The 15865-nt window shown below is 35.9% G+C and overlaps 3 protein-coding genes across 7 annotated transcripts; 1 reads left to right on the top strand and 2 right to left on the bottom strand.

The window, feature by feature from the left end:
- Positions 1–191: 191 nt before the first annotated feature.
- Positions 192–5908, bottom strand: LOC133855086 (heat stress transcription factor A-1b). Its single transcript, XM_062291392.1, has 3 exons — positions 5594–5908; positions 1512–2831; positions 192–798 (listed from the first exon to the last, which is right to left on the bottom strand). Exons 1-2 carry the CDS (start codon positions 5822–5824, stop codon positions 1554–1556), a joined length of 1509 nt encoding a protein of 502 aa, XP_062147376.1. The 5' UTR covers positions 5825–5908; the 3' UTR covers positions 192–798; positions 1512–1553.
- A 3002-nt stretch (positions 5909–8910) lies between these two features.
- Positions 8911–10650, top strand: LOC133855142 (anaphase-promoting complex subunit 13). 2 transcript variants are annotated; one of them, XM_062291401.1, is made up of 4 exons: positions 8911–9075; positions 9770–9854; positions 9972–10025; positions 10342–10650. In XM_062291401.1, exons 2-4 carry the CDS (start codon positions 9779–9781, stop codon positions 10401–10403), a joined length of 192 nt encoding a protein of 63 aa, XP_062147385.1. In that variant the 5' UTR covers positions 8911–9075; positions 9770–9778; the 3' UTR covers positions 10404–10650. The 2 variants fall into 2 exon arrangements, with proteins under 2 accessions (XP_062147385.1, XP_062147386.1); XM_062291402.1 differs by having other exon boundaries at positions 8917–9075; positions 9730–9854.
- Positions 10651–11111: 461 nt separating this feature from the next.
- LOC133855095 (histone acetyltransferase MCC1) lies at positions 11112–15576 on the bottom strand. 4 transcript variants are annotated; one of them, XM_062291398.1, is made up of 8 exons: positions 15456–15576; positions 15313–15338; positions 13877–14098; positions 13646–13790; positions 12931–13030; positions 12622–12850; positions 11959–12009; positions 11112–11421 (listed from the first exon to the last, which is right to left on the bottom strand). In XM_062291398.1, the coding sequence occupies exons 3-8, from the start codon at positions 14020–14022 to the stop codon at positions 11238–11240; spliced, it is 855 nt and encodes a 284-aa protein (XP_062147382.1). In that variant the 5' UTR covers positions 14023–14098; positions 15313–15338; positions 15456–15576; the 3' UTR covers positions 11112–11237. The 4 variants fall into 4 exon arrangements, with proteins under 4 accessions (XP_062147382.1, XP_062147381.1, XP_062147383.1 ...); XM_062291397.1 differs by having other exon boundaries at positions 15313–15540; XM_062291399.1 differs by lacking the exons at positions 15313–15338; positions 15456–15576 and adding an exon at positions 14248–14318.
- Positions 15577–15865: the final 289 nt, after the last annotated feature.

Below are 15865 nucleotides of genomic sequence, written 5' to 3' on the forward strand. Positions count from 1 at the left end.
AATAGAATAGGTTCAAAGAATTTCTTTCAACTCAGTTTAAAGAATAGGTTCAAACAATATATGCAGAATTCCAGTACTCCCCTAGTAGTTTAAGACATTTTTCAGTAGTAGCTGAAATAAACACTAGGGATTTTTGCGACATTTTTTTAGTAGTTTTGCACAGCTTTAAAACCCTAAACCACAACAATTGCTTGCTTTTCATGTCCTCTTTCCTTGATCTCAAGACTGGAACAAAAACTCTCGGCATATACGGTACTTGTGATGTTATGCTTCAATCAACAAGCATTTTGATATACTTCCATGGAAGTAAGATCTATGCAGATTCTTACCATCCTAGTGAAATTTCCTTGCCACGACAGTCAAAAAAAAAAAAAAAAAAACCCCCCACAATGCGTATCGGTGGAACCCCAGTGTAAAAGTTCATCCTTCAAAGGCAAACAGAGGTACAACTCCTTGTCACCTGAATTTTTTTTTCCCGGTCTCCAGATGGCAAAAATGATGCATACGAAAAAGGATCGACGATAGAACCCATTTGTCATATTACAGGTAATACACCAGTACCTGTGATTTCGACGGGAAATGGTTATCTAAACTTCAACTTCAACTTCAACTGTATTATGTCCAGAAAGTGTCTTCGGGTAACCATGCACAGAGACTTATGAAATACAGATGTAAGAGTACGTATAAAGTTTATTAAACTTGATATCATATCTGAAACAAGTTTCTTAAACTAAATTCATAACTGATCATCCGTCTTTGAAGAAAAGCTTTGTCTGCCCAACAGCACAGGACATCAACCTGCGCAAGAGTCATAGAAACATACAAAATTGGAAACTGGAAGGCAGCATGCTTGACTAAATTAAATCACCTCAACAAATTTTTGCAGCTCGGTCCAAATCAGAGAATTTTTTTTAAACCAGTCACAAGTAAAATACAACCATTAATCATTCTTTATACGTTTAGCACAGACTGCGGGGAATATGCTATACTTGATGTGTTAAATAATTTCATTTCGTGCCATAGAAGAAACGGTCACCACATCATTTGAAAAGCTGGTCAAATATACATATTTTCTTTATAAATACAGTCTCCTCACCATGATCCGATACTAAGCAGTGAAGGAAAGAAAAAGGAACAAGAAAATGGCTGATCATTGAGAAATACTGTATGCATTTGCTAATTTTTGTATTGCTGGGAAAAGTAGTCAGTGACAATCAACATGCTTATTATGATAAATGGTGGCTTAAAAAAACCCCAAGGGGTTGACTCAAGTGGTAAGGGCCTTGGTCTTTGTGGTAGTCCCATGAGGTCTAAGGTTCGAATCCCTTTGGGTGCAAACAATTCTTTGGGGTCAACTCGCCGGCAAAGCGGGAGTATTACCCGATCCGTGTGGAGGGGGTGCTTTACATGAGTCCGAGGTTTACCTGACAAGGGTGAGTACACGAAGTGACCCTGCCTTGAAAGGGTTCTTTGTCATTAAAAAAAAAAAAAGTGGTGGCCTAAAAGTTTACCTTCTGATGCCAAGAAACATCCATATACAATTGGTAAGAAGGTCACCCCATTCTGCTCTCCGATGCAAGAAGCCCCATCTGTTCGGTAAGATGATCCATTTGAGGAATCTTGTCCCAACCATTCTTCTTTCCTATCTGTAACTCATGATCCTCAGTAACTCCATCTAGTGAACTCGAATGAATTTCATCTGTGTCCCCCGTTAGCGGGCTTGCCGTAAGGAATTGTTCCCAAAAAATATCATTAATGCCAGGAAGTACAGGGATGTCATCAAGCCAGGCTTCCACATCACTTTCTGGAGAGAAAGCATCACTTTCTATGGGCCTTGTCTCATCCAAAACCGCAGACATCTGATCCACATAACTTGGGTTCCCAGTCTCAGACCCCACAAGGTTCATTTCAGAGAATTCTGCGCTGTCTTCTGCTATGATTCCTTGCATTTCAGTGAAGTCAGGCAATATAGTCTCTTCTTGAGAATTATGCTTATTCACTTTTAGAAACTGAGCTGCTTCAGTGTGATCAGGCACCAGATATGAGGAAGATTGAATCTCAGAAATGGCAGTAGACGGACAGCTGACAGAAAATTGCGACTCTGCAGGCATATATGACTGCCCAGAAATAAGTGGGACCTCGGAAAGGGTCACTCCGGAAACTCGACTCGAGGAACTTTCGCTGTTGAATGCATTGGTAGAAGGAGCATCACCAATCAGGAATGCATCAGGGTTGTTCATCAACGGATCCATCCTAGGAGTTGCATTCATTTTCAAGATCTGCCGCAACAATGCTTTAGCTGCCTCATTCATTGAAGGCTGGTACTTAATGATCCGTCCATCCGAAGCATTAGTGCAACACTCACCAGCTGCACCATCTTCCTGCCTGGGGAGTCTCCTTTTTTTATTTGCTCCAGTAATGTTCCTATTGTTTTCATTCTGGTGCTGTACAAACTGGGCAAGCAGGCCAGGACTCTGCATAGCCTTCGCAAGGAAAGACATCATTTGTTGCTGCCTCTGCTCCATTACCTGTACACGTTGCCCCACATTCTGCATCTGGTGATCAGTTGCTTGCTGGTGCTGTCGCAACCTAACAAGTTCCTGCATGAGAACATTCTTGTCCCTTTCAAGTCTTTCAACCTCTTGCTCGAGCCCAAACTTCCCTACCTCAACGCATGCCCCGACCAAGGAGCTCTGCACTTTAGGTGGTGGTTGATGACCAGGTACATGAACTGGTTTCCTCCTACTGATACTCTTCAAAAGGTGTGTTTGACCTCTTAGAAACTTCACATTTGCAAATTCATAACGGTCCGAGTCAACCTTCTTAAAACCCTGCTTAACCGAAATGAAAAAAATTATTTAAAAAAAGAAAAAGAAAAGAAAAGAAAATAAAGGATGGAAGTAAAAAACCTAAGTTGTTCAAATTATTTCAATAAAATGTTTACATTTTGATAAGAATAATGTCAATTTGGACAACAAGATTTGAACTCCATGAATTTTGCTTTACAATATAACATGTAGTCAATTTTTCTACCTGTCTCCAGCACAGGCATCCATCATTTTTATTTTTGGTGGGTAATAAAGCAAAGGCACACATCGTAGTCATTATTTGACTATGATTTTATTTTTGGCCAATTTCCTTGTCACCTTTTAAGAAACAACATAAGTACAATTTAAAAATACCCAGTATTTAAATTGCAACTAATTACAAACAGCTATCAAACATAGAATTGCACTCTAAAGCTCCGTTTGTTTCACAGGAAATCATCTTCTGGAAAATATTTTTCATAACTTCAATGTTTGATGATCAAGGGAAAATTAATATTTGGGTCAGCAGAAAATAGCCCCTTAAGAGATGGAAATGCTTTCCTCTTCTTAAGAGAGGAAGGCATTTTACTGAGTGAGCTTGAGCCTCCAACCGCCACCATCCACCCCTTCCCACTGCCAACTGACCCCACCAATAGTTAGATGTGCTCTGCATGTTCTAATTTACGACCTTAGCGCATCTGAGGTTTCAGTAGTTAACAAACCTGTTCCAAGAGGGTTGGGGTTCTCACAAATTGTGTGGGTAAAAATTGATTAGAAGTGACATGTTGTTGACTATCATTCGGCAATCAGTTTCAGGATCCTTAATTTCCTCCACAGTTCCTTCAAACTTCCTAATAGCAGCATTCATAATTTCATATTGTCCAGTATATATATATATATATATATATTTCTAAAAAGAGAAAAATTAATATCAAATCCTCTTATCCACTTTCTTAAAAGGTATTTCCCAACCAGAAAAGGTTTTTCATTGCCTCTTCTAGTTCAATTCTAAACACTTATGCATGCTTTTTCTCTCATCCAATGCAATCCATCGCAACAAAGAATGCTTACCACCCTCCTCCATTTTATTTTTTGTTAAAGTAATTTGCTGCAAGGGGATTCAAACTAGTAACCTCAGCTTCATGAAGCGCAGTCCACAACCAATTGAACTAGCCTTTGAGGTCCCCTCCTCAAATTTAAAATATCCCCAATGGATCCACCACATTCTTGCATTCCTCAGTTATAGTAGTACCAATTTAGCGATCCAAGTAGCATCAACCCACATTTTTCACCTTAAGAGACTATGTTGGACAGTCTTCCACTTCACCTCTTCATATTTAACTTTCCATTAACTTACTTTATTCAACAATGTTCAGGCTTCCATGTGCTTTAGAGCTCAGTACATTAATTTGTCAACTTTTTTGTTTAAGAAATTCCACTACGCTTATCAGTTCCATTGCATAAATATAATTTTAAATCTAGCTGTTTTCCATGGACCCATGGCATCCTGAAATTTTGTAATCTCTGACACAATGCTCTCTCCTCATTATTTCATGAATGGACGTCAACATAACAACGCCAAACCTCAGTCCATACCTCTTCCGTACATCAGCTATACCCACCCCACCCCCTCTCTCTTTCTCAGTCTCTGAAATCCAGAAGAAACTTTTTCATGTATAAGTTTCCCTTACCCAGAAAAAGATAAAGCACATCCCTCACCCTCTCTATTTAAAGACTTCCAAAATTCAAACCATAAGAGATAAAGTAGTATAACCTCTCCATGAATTAAACATTGTCAACAAGATAAGAGAACAAGTCAGGGTTTTATGGCAATCATTTAGAGAGATGAAATCAATTTTAACCACGTCTTTAGGATGTCATTTTGGGGGCTCCACAAAAAGTAATCTCATCAAACATCTCAAGTTAAATTTTTTTTTTTTATTTTTTTTTTTTATTTTTTTTATTTTTTTTTATTTTTTCCCTTTTTACCTCGGTAAGTGTCTTAAGTTCAAAATTCTCACCATACATCTCAAGCTAAAATTCTTTTCCCCACCTCAATAAATATCTTAGGTTCAAAATTTGAAGTTAAGAATATCCCCAAAGTTAAGCAGTTGCCCAAGTAATTACGATGATCAATATAGCAACAGAAACTCCTAATATACAACATCAGATAATGTAGTATAAGGAAATCATATACGATATCAACATCTATAACATACAAGAAATACCGTGCTTGCTTCATCCAGTAAGGATGTTAAAATTCCCAAGAAAGTATACAACTCCTCACATAATTAACGAAAGAGCAATAGTGAAAGAACTAAATTGATCAGCCCAAGAGCAGTAGAAGCCAATAGTGGTACATTATAAGCAAAATTTACAACCACAAAACACCATGGTAATGACCATGCCTTGACGAAATTCGACCACTCGTTCCAAGCACATGTTGCTATCATCACCAACCACAATAACTTGGTAGATTAACGGATCACAAACAAAAACAAATGCTATAATTTCGGCCACGACTTCATAAGTGACAGATATTTGCTTCAAGAACATCCCAATAAAATACCCTTTTCAAATCTTTTTTAACTTAATTTGGCTTAGTCCCCCTGATCCTACTGAAGTTCTCAAATTAATACTAACATATTGCAAAAAAAAAAAAAAAAAGAACAAAATGATACCCAGAAACCCATGCACAAAACAAAATTTAGCCACAAAACCCACAAAAACACATAAAGCTACGAACAAAAGAAAATGGAAAACAGAGGGAGAAAAAGAAAACCCACGTAAGTGTTCAACTGCCTGATGAAGCTGGACAAGTTCTTGTGCTTGAAGTGCTTTGGCAGAAGCGTGGCGGCGAACTCGTGCGCGTTCCAGACCACGAAGCTGTTGTTGCCATCGCTCCACGACACCACCGAGTCGGTCGCCGGGTCGTCCACCATCGCGTACAGCTTCCTCAGAAACGGCGGCAACGGATTCGTCGTCGTCGTCGACTCCTCGTCATTAGTATTTTCCATTCTCCGAGAAATTGCAAGCGAGGTTTTGGGGTTCCGCAGCTATTTGAAGGGAAAGAGCGATCGAAGAAAATTGCCGCGTGTATTTACATCCTATAATAATATTTATTACTTCTTTTTTTTTTTTTTTTTAGTTTAATTAATTCATTATTATTTACTTGGGGAAAGGGTTTTTCCCAGTTGCGACGGCCATGCTTTTTCGGTTGCTTTGTCATGGTCTCTTCCATGAAGCCACCTTGATTCCATTTATGCCCTCTCTTTTAACTTAAATCCTTATCATTTGCTAGCAAATGTGAGAAAGCTTACTTGTTTGAGTAGGAAGGAAGGATGGATTGTTCGATATTTGTTGGAAGAGATAAGTCGTATAATAACTCTTTTATATTTATTGTTCGAATTGTTAACAATCTAAATAATAAATTTTTAAAAAATTTCTATCAACTCTAATGGAAATAGATTCAAAAAGAGATGTATTATACATCATCATTCTGTCATTCTTGTATCCTCTCACTTTTAAAGGACGAGAGAACGACACGAAGAAAAAATTAAAAAAGATGTCCAATTGAAGTGGGTTTATTTAATAATATTTATATATCACGTCGTTTAAAATTTTAAATAACGTAAGATATATACTATGTTAGATGAAACAAAATAAAATTTATATCGTAAAATTGTTTAATTCCATTTTCACTTGATGAAAAAGAATCTTGATCTCTGGCAATGACACTAGTAAATATTATCTTAATCAACTTTATTTATGGCATTAAATTTATTTATCCAAACGAATTATCTAAAGAAACAATTTTTTTTGTCAAAAAAAATTTAATGGTTAGGCATATTTGTTGTCATTGTTATGAATGTTAAACATGTTTGAAAATGGGTTTTTATTTGTGGACTATGGAATTGAAAAAGATTCTCTCAACTGGACTTTACTCAACAAGGTTGTTGAAAAGTGAAACAAATTTATCTTGTCCCGAGGTTATCCTTTTCCTCTCATTCAAGGAGGCTTGGATGCTGGAATTGTAAAAATCAAAATATTTATATAAATAATTGTACGAAAAAAGTGAAGATGACATTGCTAATATATATATATATATATATATATGGTTGAGCCCAAATATTATTAATCAAATTAAACGCAACGTTCAACAAAAGTAACATCAACAATACAATGGAGAATATATTCAAGAAGTACATGTTTTTCACTAAAAGAAAGTGCTTCATTCGCAAAATTATGCACAACCTCATTAGCAAGATACTTGGTACTAGTGACCTTTTATACAGGAGGCAATTTAAGACCCCTCGAGTCTCTTCAATCAGATGACCATATTTACTTAAGTTTCTATCTTCTATCCACAAAGCTTGTATCACTTGAAGAGCGTTACCAGCACAACCTGTTGGTAGCTCAACTCTCTACAAAAAGTAGCTACTCTCAATGTTGCAATGGCTTGTACAATCTCATGATCAATTATATAACCCTTTGGTGCATATAGGGTAGTTAAAATCTCACCCTAGCAATCATGAATTATGACTCCAATACCAATCTTCCTTGTACGCCTATCCATATTTGCATCCTAATTGACATCAACAAAACCACCCAAGGGGGCTAGCCATTTAAAGTTTGTATTATGATCTACTTCTACACTTGTCTTCAAACAGGAATTTAAATTACAAAAAGCCTCAAGTGACTTTGAAGCGTTACTTACAAGTAAGGAAGGGTGACCGAGAGTTCCTCCATGGACTACCATATTACGACGTAGCCACAATCTCCGTGCCACAATCACCACAAATTCTACTTCATTATACTCTAATTCCAGTTGGAGGGTCTCTACAATGGCCACAAAGTCCTTGTGCTCTATACTTATTTTTCGAATCTTCCTCCAACGCATACTCCAGGCATAATTAGCAGCCCAACAACCCTACAAAATATGTTCAATAGTCTCGGCCACGAGGCTACAAAGCAGGCATAGATTTTTATTGTTAATAGATTAAATGTGGCACTATAATATAACATATTTAAATACTATTTAAATTATAAGTTCAACTTAAACCAGGTTGGATTCAATTGTGTTATATTAATTACTCATGATGATAGTTTTGTTTGATAAAACTTTTTAGGCAATGCTTATACTCTTTAGATTAAAAAGTGTTATTACAAAGGTGAAAGTATAATCTATATAGTGTAAGTAATCCAATCTACTATAGGTAACAACATATAAAGAACGCCATAGAAATTCAACATACAAATATTACACGCAATACTAGCCTCTGCTAAACCATAGACTCTAATACTAATATTGGGATATTAACTTATTGGGGAACTATAATATAATATATTATGACATTATTCAATCCATTAATCTTATAATATGTTATATAATGATATCATCCAAAGGAGTAATGCTATACCTATAAGGTTTTTTTTTTTTTTTTTGTTTTTTTTTTTAACATGTGATTATAATTACATTAGTCACGAAAAAATATATATACATAACACTTTCCAATCACATGTTGACATGTGTCAGCAGATTGTAAAAAAGTTATAGACGAATTATGAATCAAACATTATTTTAGGGGTGACAATTCGTGGTTGCGTGTCGTGTTTGAGTTCGGATAATGTCGAGTCATAGTTAAGAAACTATATAAGTCAATACTAACCCGACTCATTTAATTAAAATGGATCAAATCCCTCAACCATAACTTGTTAATTTCGTGTTAAGTTCTGAGCCGTGTAAAAAATTGTAGTCATAAATGTTGTGTGCCGGGTTCGGATCTTATCGAGTTATGAATATAAGACTATATAGATCAATCCTAACTCGATCTATTTAATTAAACGGATCAGACCCCTCAACCTTAATTTACTAATTTCATATTCAATTCCCGAATGGTGTAAAAAATTATTAGTTTACACATTTCTAATGAGAGACTTGGATCGTATTATTTTCCAATATTTATATGCGGTGTTTTGATTTTATTAGGGTATTCTAAAAAGTGTTATTAAAACTGTTGTCCAAAAATGTAGAAGCGATCCGAGCCGTGATTGTGAAGAACCCAAAAAGTCATATAAGTTGGGCCTGTGTGTTAAGTGATCGTTTAGGGCCCAAAACAGCCCGAATTAGGGCACAATAAGCTCATCGAACTCTCTGACTCTCTCAATCTCTCTCAGCTACAACGCCTACAACAAAGGGGAAATTTGGTCTCATACTCTCTCTCTTTCTCTCTCTCTCTCTCTCTCTCTCTCTCAGTTTCTCTTGAAGGTAGTTTATTCTTTCAGCTTCTTATGTTCTTTCTTATTTTCCTGATTTTTTTTTTTGGTTTAAATATCTGTTTGGTTGCCTGGAAAGTTTGGGAAAGAAGGAAAAGAAAATTGATGTTTCGGAAGAACTGAGGGTAGTAGATGCGTTAGAGGCAGGAGAGTGTAGTTTGTTTTTTTTTTTTTCTTGGATTGACGTGGAATCTGGGATTCTGGGTTTTTGTTTGTTTTCTTTTCCTGCATTTTTCGGCAAACCAAACGGAGCATTAGCGTGAATTTTCGTGGGGAGTTACTTTCTTTTTTCGAGATATTTTGATCTATTGGATGCTACAAAAATGTAGCTTCTGATGTTTTAATAGCGATAGTGTGAATTTTTCGATACAATCTACTATGAGAATAATTTGATTGCATTGCACAACTACATATTCTGAATCAAAGTGCAGACATGAGATCTGCCCCTAAATTTGTATCTGTCGTTATGGTTATGTGTATTGGTTGTATAAGATGAAGTTTCTGGGTTTACTGATCAATGATCATAATATGATGATCTAAAGAATACACCCAATTTCTGCTTTTCCTTGTAATTTGATTAATTACTGGGTGGTAGAGTTTCCATGATTTGCTTAAATCTGAATGGTTATGATTTGTTGAGACACAGGAGAGTAATTTGTTGGGTTGTGCTGCTTTTTGTTTACTAGTCAGCAAATATGGCAGAAATAAGCTTGGGGATACTCATAGATGTTGTGGATGAGGAGTGGATGAGAGACACCTTGCCTGATGATGGTATTGTTCTTGCTCCCCCTCCCAATTGGACATGCCCATAAACATTCATGAAGAAATTTGTCTGCCTTATTTCTTTGTAGCCCACTTGTTTAATTTGACTTCCGCTTATTGTTGCAGAACTTCCATTGCCACCGGTTATGGTTGTTCGGACCGATGAGACTGAGGAGTCAAGTACGTATTTTATTGACATTGAATATTGAATGGAGAAGTGTATATTTATTGAATGACCAGCTCATGTGATTTTGTTCTTTACCTAGTTAGTCATGTTTCTAGCATCCATGGTTTTAGAAGTGAGGTTTTGAGAAATGTCAAGAAATTATGTAGGTGTTTTGCTGGTGAAAGTTAAATAAATCTATGCTCTGATATGAAGGCTTTGTTGTCAATTGACATGTTGCTTTAATCGATTAAACTCATCTTTTTTCTTCAAATTATTTGATTCATTAATTTTCTTTCTAATACCTTTTCTTGGATTTGCTACATCGACCAGATCAGGAGCATCAACAGGTTGGCAGAGATGCTTGGCATGATCTTGCATCAGGCACTCAATAGTCAATAGAGCTCTTGGGCTTTAGGAGCGCTTTGTATTCACCTGAAACTAAGTGATGTTTTCTGTTCAAGTTCTTGGATCCTTCTTATTGGGATTATTACCTATTGGATTTGAAGTTCACTGCGCTCTATTGTATGAGAAACCTTTGAATATGTCTATGTAAAAAATGATGTGGCATTTTGTTATGAGAAGAGTATTTTGTTATTAGTCCTTTGATGGAAGAGCTATGGCAAGTGTCAAATTACAGTATTATACTATGTTTTGTCCTGCATTGGCACTTTGGCGAACAAAGTTTTTATTCCAAATTCCTCCGATCCAATCTAATATTTAACTTAATAGATTAAGTATACTTATCCGAACAGGTGCTGAGGCTACAATCCCAGTTGCAAGGGATCCCGATCCATGATATATATGAATCTCAATAATCGGGATTACTTTCACATTGACTATTTAACCTAATAAGAGAAAACAGGCCGCTAAGATAATACAGAAAGTTAAGGATTGAAAGCATACTTGAATGACATGTCTGTTCAGTATATTTTTCACCAGTTCCACTTTCAGAAAATAACGGGCATTTTCAGAATTCACATGTGCTCATTCACTGTAAATTATCCTAAAATGGAAAGAACCACGTGAGTCCATCAGATTCCATGAATTTTTTTCAGTAGGGTTTCAATGAAATAGGATATATTGGCCTCACTATATATACATATTCAAGAACACTAAAGTTTATTTCAAGAAGGCATTATTTCATGTGCTTCAGAATAAGTACAAATTAGGGGAAGAAGGCAGGCAAGCGGCAGAAAGGTATACATTGATTTACGGGAGCAAACAAATCAAACACACTCGCCTCCAGCGCATTCAGCGGTCAAATTTCTTTTGCTTTGGGTTGATATAAGAGAATGGGTTTCTTTACATTTGGGCCATTTTGGGACCTTCCTATCCTCATTCTTGTATAGCTTTGCAGCCAACGTCTTAAAACCACTCCTCATGTAACCCACCATGCTGGTAACAAGCTCTCTGAAACATAGAAAAAAGTAACCATTGCAGTTCACTGAAGGGATGCATTTGGATCACAGAAAAAATAAGTCAAAATATAAAACCTTCACAGTACTAACATACAGCCTAGAACTAATAACAACGACATCCTGCAGCATCTTATGCTATTCATATATCAAAAAACAGGAAGAGAGAAAAAAGCGAAATAAAACAAAAAAGGATGAAAAATAACCTCATTTATAATAATCATCAGTCAAATTTGAGGTGATGCAGAAGGTCACATGCTGTGTATTTGGTTAATAATAATTCCTCATATCAAACATTTTCAAGCATTTTGATATAATATTATTCCATATCATATATAGTTGATATGAATAATCATATCTTTATATGTAGTACATATTCAAACAGTATACACATACACCATTAGTTTCGATGTTCTTTTATTTTATTTTATTCTCCTAAAACTCCTCATAAATAATAATCTGAAAATTTAAACACCTATTTTTTTTTGTGATATAATAGACATCACTTTAAGAAAAGTTCACCGAGTCTCACCCAGTTGACGAGGCAACTTTTGAAACCCATAATCTCTGGTAGAATTCTCTCCTATAAAAACCAATCAATTACACGCTATAAAAGTGAGAACTGAAGAGTCATGAAAAAATACTTCAAAGAAGCATTGTCCTTACATAAGGATCTTAATGCGTATAAGAAAGTATAATAACCCTTTCACACCTAATTTGGAATTACCTTCCCATCAATTTTCCTCCAAGGGCTAAAATCGAAAGAATGCTTTATCTGTTGCTATTATTATCATGATATGGTCCATATTTTGTTTCTATCTTTATATGGTCCACAACTCATTATTTCCTTGCAACTTTTTGCAAAAATACTATCCTAGTCCTTCAGGTGGAGGGAAATTAAATTTAGATCTTTTTTGAGTCATGGCGTCTGCTATTCCCCACATAATCATGATGATGAACAATGATCTTTTAACATAACGGGAGTCTGATGGCAAAGAATGAAGTTTTGGGCCTACAAGCCTAACAGAGGAAACTTTCCCCAATGGCAGGTTACCAAAATGTTAAAGAGTTGTATGCTACCAATTAAAGATGACTTCTGCAACCAATTCCACATCAAAGAAGAGGGAGAAAACCATTTCCAGCATTACATAGGATATACTGACTGAATCAAGGATAGAGGGTGTTTTGTACTTACAGTGGTGAGCAAGGAGAACGACTGCCATTTACATAGTAGACAAACAAGTATGAGTCATAATGCTGACCGTTGATTAAGTAGAAACCTGGCAACCTTCTTATACACTTAAATGACATTTTCTGGTACAAATGTATTGCAGGATTGTTGTAAGAAATGACATGCAAGTAAACGGCTTGGCAGGTTGGAATACTTGAGGCATATTTTATGACCTTCCGAATTAATGAAGAAGCTGCAAATCCATCAGGAATCAGTTGATCTATTGCGTAATAAGAAGTCTCAAAATTTTATAAGAGGGAAAATAAACTCTACCTATGCCGCAATTTCTATAGGCATCTACTACTCCCAGCGTCAAAATGTAGACTAAAGTTTGATCTGATTTCAATGAGTCATATCTGAGCATATCTGCTATCTACAAGTCCAATGTTGGATTAAAATGAATTAAGAGAACCAATGAAAAGACAATAATAAGCAAGTCTCTTTTTCCTTTGCAATAAGTAAAAAAACCACAATCAGAGAAGACTATTCTTTTAGATATTTGCAAAATCTTGAATAAAGGCTTAGCCTCTATAAGAACCGTATTGTAAATGTGGCTTGCAATCAAGACACTAGGACAAAAGGAAATTTTAATTTATTGAAAGTCAAAATAATACAAGCTTACGCAATTCAAATACTTTTAAGGCCTTTAGCTTAAGTATTAAACCATGATTGGTTAGTAGTAAGTATTTTTTTAGTGCGAATAAAGGCCTTGAAATCCGATGGGAAAGTCATTTAGCCACAATTATTTTGGGTATCAATAATCTCCTTAAGTTAGAAATATCTTGTGGTAGCTTCTGCAACACTAAACATGTGCCAAACATCCAGTAAATGTGCTTGAAGAGGTGCCAGCTAACCAGCTAGTTATGTCTCTGGCAGTTTTACCAGAGACCTAAAATCAAACCTCGCCTTCAGGAGGAGGGGGAAAGGAAAAAAGTATCAGATATGAAGGTTTAATGAAATCTGTAGCCAGTAAATTTAGAGGACTCACCTCGCTTTCTTTTGCAAGTACTATTCGTGCAGTTACAAATCCAACGAGTTCATCACTTTTACCATTTGGCCGACTGCGGTCAACAGCAGCCCACGATACGATTTCACGTCCATTGACAACATTTTGGAAGAACTCAGACTCATACCTGAAGATTAGCATTAATTTGTGAAGAAGCAATCACATCATCCTAAAGCCCGTAATCAATGAAGGGTATCAGATGAGAACATCTACCTGATGGGAAACAAATCACCGTGGATTTGCTCTAAAATCTCGAGGTCAGAGGGTTGTATAGGCCTATAGAATATAGTTGGACAGCGGGACACTTTTGGTTTTACCATTGAAGATTGTGTTGTTAATCCCCAGCAAAGATCTGACATACACAGAAAATTTGTCCAAGAACTTCTTCCATTTATGCCAGATCAGCCACAAAGGCCATGCAGCAGTTGCAGAAAACTGTAAAAGAAATTACACTTTTCATTAATTATTTATTATTACAAATCACACACGGACAGACGAAGGCAACATAAAAAAGTGATGTCATATTTGTGAATGCTGAATTGAAAAGGAATACAAAGTATATTCAACTTTAAAATATTAATAACCAGTGTTCATTGTGCTGACAAGCCTAACAGTGTTCACGCTTTTTCCTGTCATCATCAATTGTGCTTTAACGTCTTTCTTTCGATCCAAAAAAATTCACTAATTGAACATCGAGGAAACATTCATGAGGAAAAGAAAGGCCAAGTTCTTGTGAAAGAAAATAAGTTAAGCTCCACGATATTAGCTATGAAATTCTCACAACACATCTAGACTAGATTTACCCTAAAAAAGTCGAAAGTCAGAATATTGACACCATCTTGATCTGCATTCATAATCTTTGCTTCAGTGTTACACGTCAATATACGCATCCCATCTGACGACAATTCTTCAAATAGATGACCTGGTTTTAAGCTATTTGATATATTTCATAATTAGACCAACTGAATATATGCATGAAAATTATGGTTTTGGTATGAAGCATAGAGCCCTCTCCCCCAAAAAATAAAACTCCCCATAAAGCATAGACTCCCCCTTCCCCCGCCGCCACCACCCCCCCCCCCCCCCCCCCCAAAAAAAAAAAAAAAAAAAGAAAAAGAAAAAGAAAGAAAAAGGTAAAACACCCACAACAACAGCTTTCAAATAAGTGAGCAAGTGCAGTTTTTACAAACCTGAAGCAACTAAATTCAAGCCATCATGACTTTCAATTAAAAATAAATTGATCAAGCTCATGGCTAAAAGTCAACAACAGTCAAGTGTGTAATTTCCAAAACATTCTTAAGAGTCAAAGTCATCAGGTACAGGACATACAAAAAGCAGTCTTCTTTTCCAATAAAGACCCAATTTTCTTAAACTTAGATTAACTACATCAATTATTAAGTTCAATCCCAATTATAAGGCATGAGAGAGAGAGAACAAATTACACATAAAAGAGCTCAAGATTTAACAGAAATATTTCACACAAACCATTGGCCATATCGAAGCTTCGAATAACCCAATAAAATATAATCACAATTACTCCATACCAAATCAAATTGAATCAAGATTACTTTATAAAATACCAATAGTTCAATTAAAAAACAGAAACCCAGATGAGATCTCAGTGATAAAACTGAATCACACCCACTTACCTCATTGGGTCTGGCTCAGAGAAAGTCTGGAGAGAGAGAAAGAGAGGGATCAGAGACTGCAGGTTCAGAGAAGAGAAAGCACGGAAAAACAAGAAAGGAAATGTTGGTTTTGTTTTGTTCCTTTCAATGTTCTACAAGGATACCTTTCTGGGAACTGTGTTGGGTCTTGATTTTGATGCGTCAATGTGGAATCTTATGCTTTTCCTTTCGTACGCCTTCGTCGTTTGCATTCCGTAGGTGCGATGCAGAGAATTTCTTTACGAATTGAAAAACACGAAATATGTATTCTTCATGACGAAAATGCCCCTCATATTTTTGCCACACATATTATGACATATTAAAATGGTAAAAGTGCAACGCTCGTTTCATTTCAATAATGAAATGGATAATAGATATTTCACGATTAAAATAAAACATTATGCTATATCATTTAAATTTTTTAAATAATGTCACAATATATTTATCACGTGACATCACGTAGACCGTTAAATCTATGAAATAAACCATGCATAAGACATTGGGCATGATTGTGAGAATATACAAAGCATTTTGA

The sequence above is a fragment of the Alnus glutinosa genome, chromosome 1, assembly GCF_958979055.1.
Source record: "Alnus glutinosa chromosome 1, dhAlnGlut1.1, whole genome shotgun sequence".
Taxonomy (NCBI): Eukaryota; Viridiplantae; Streptophyta; class Magnoliopsida; order Fagales; family Betulaceae; genus Alnus; species Alnus glutinosa.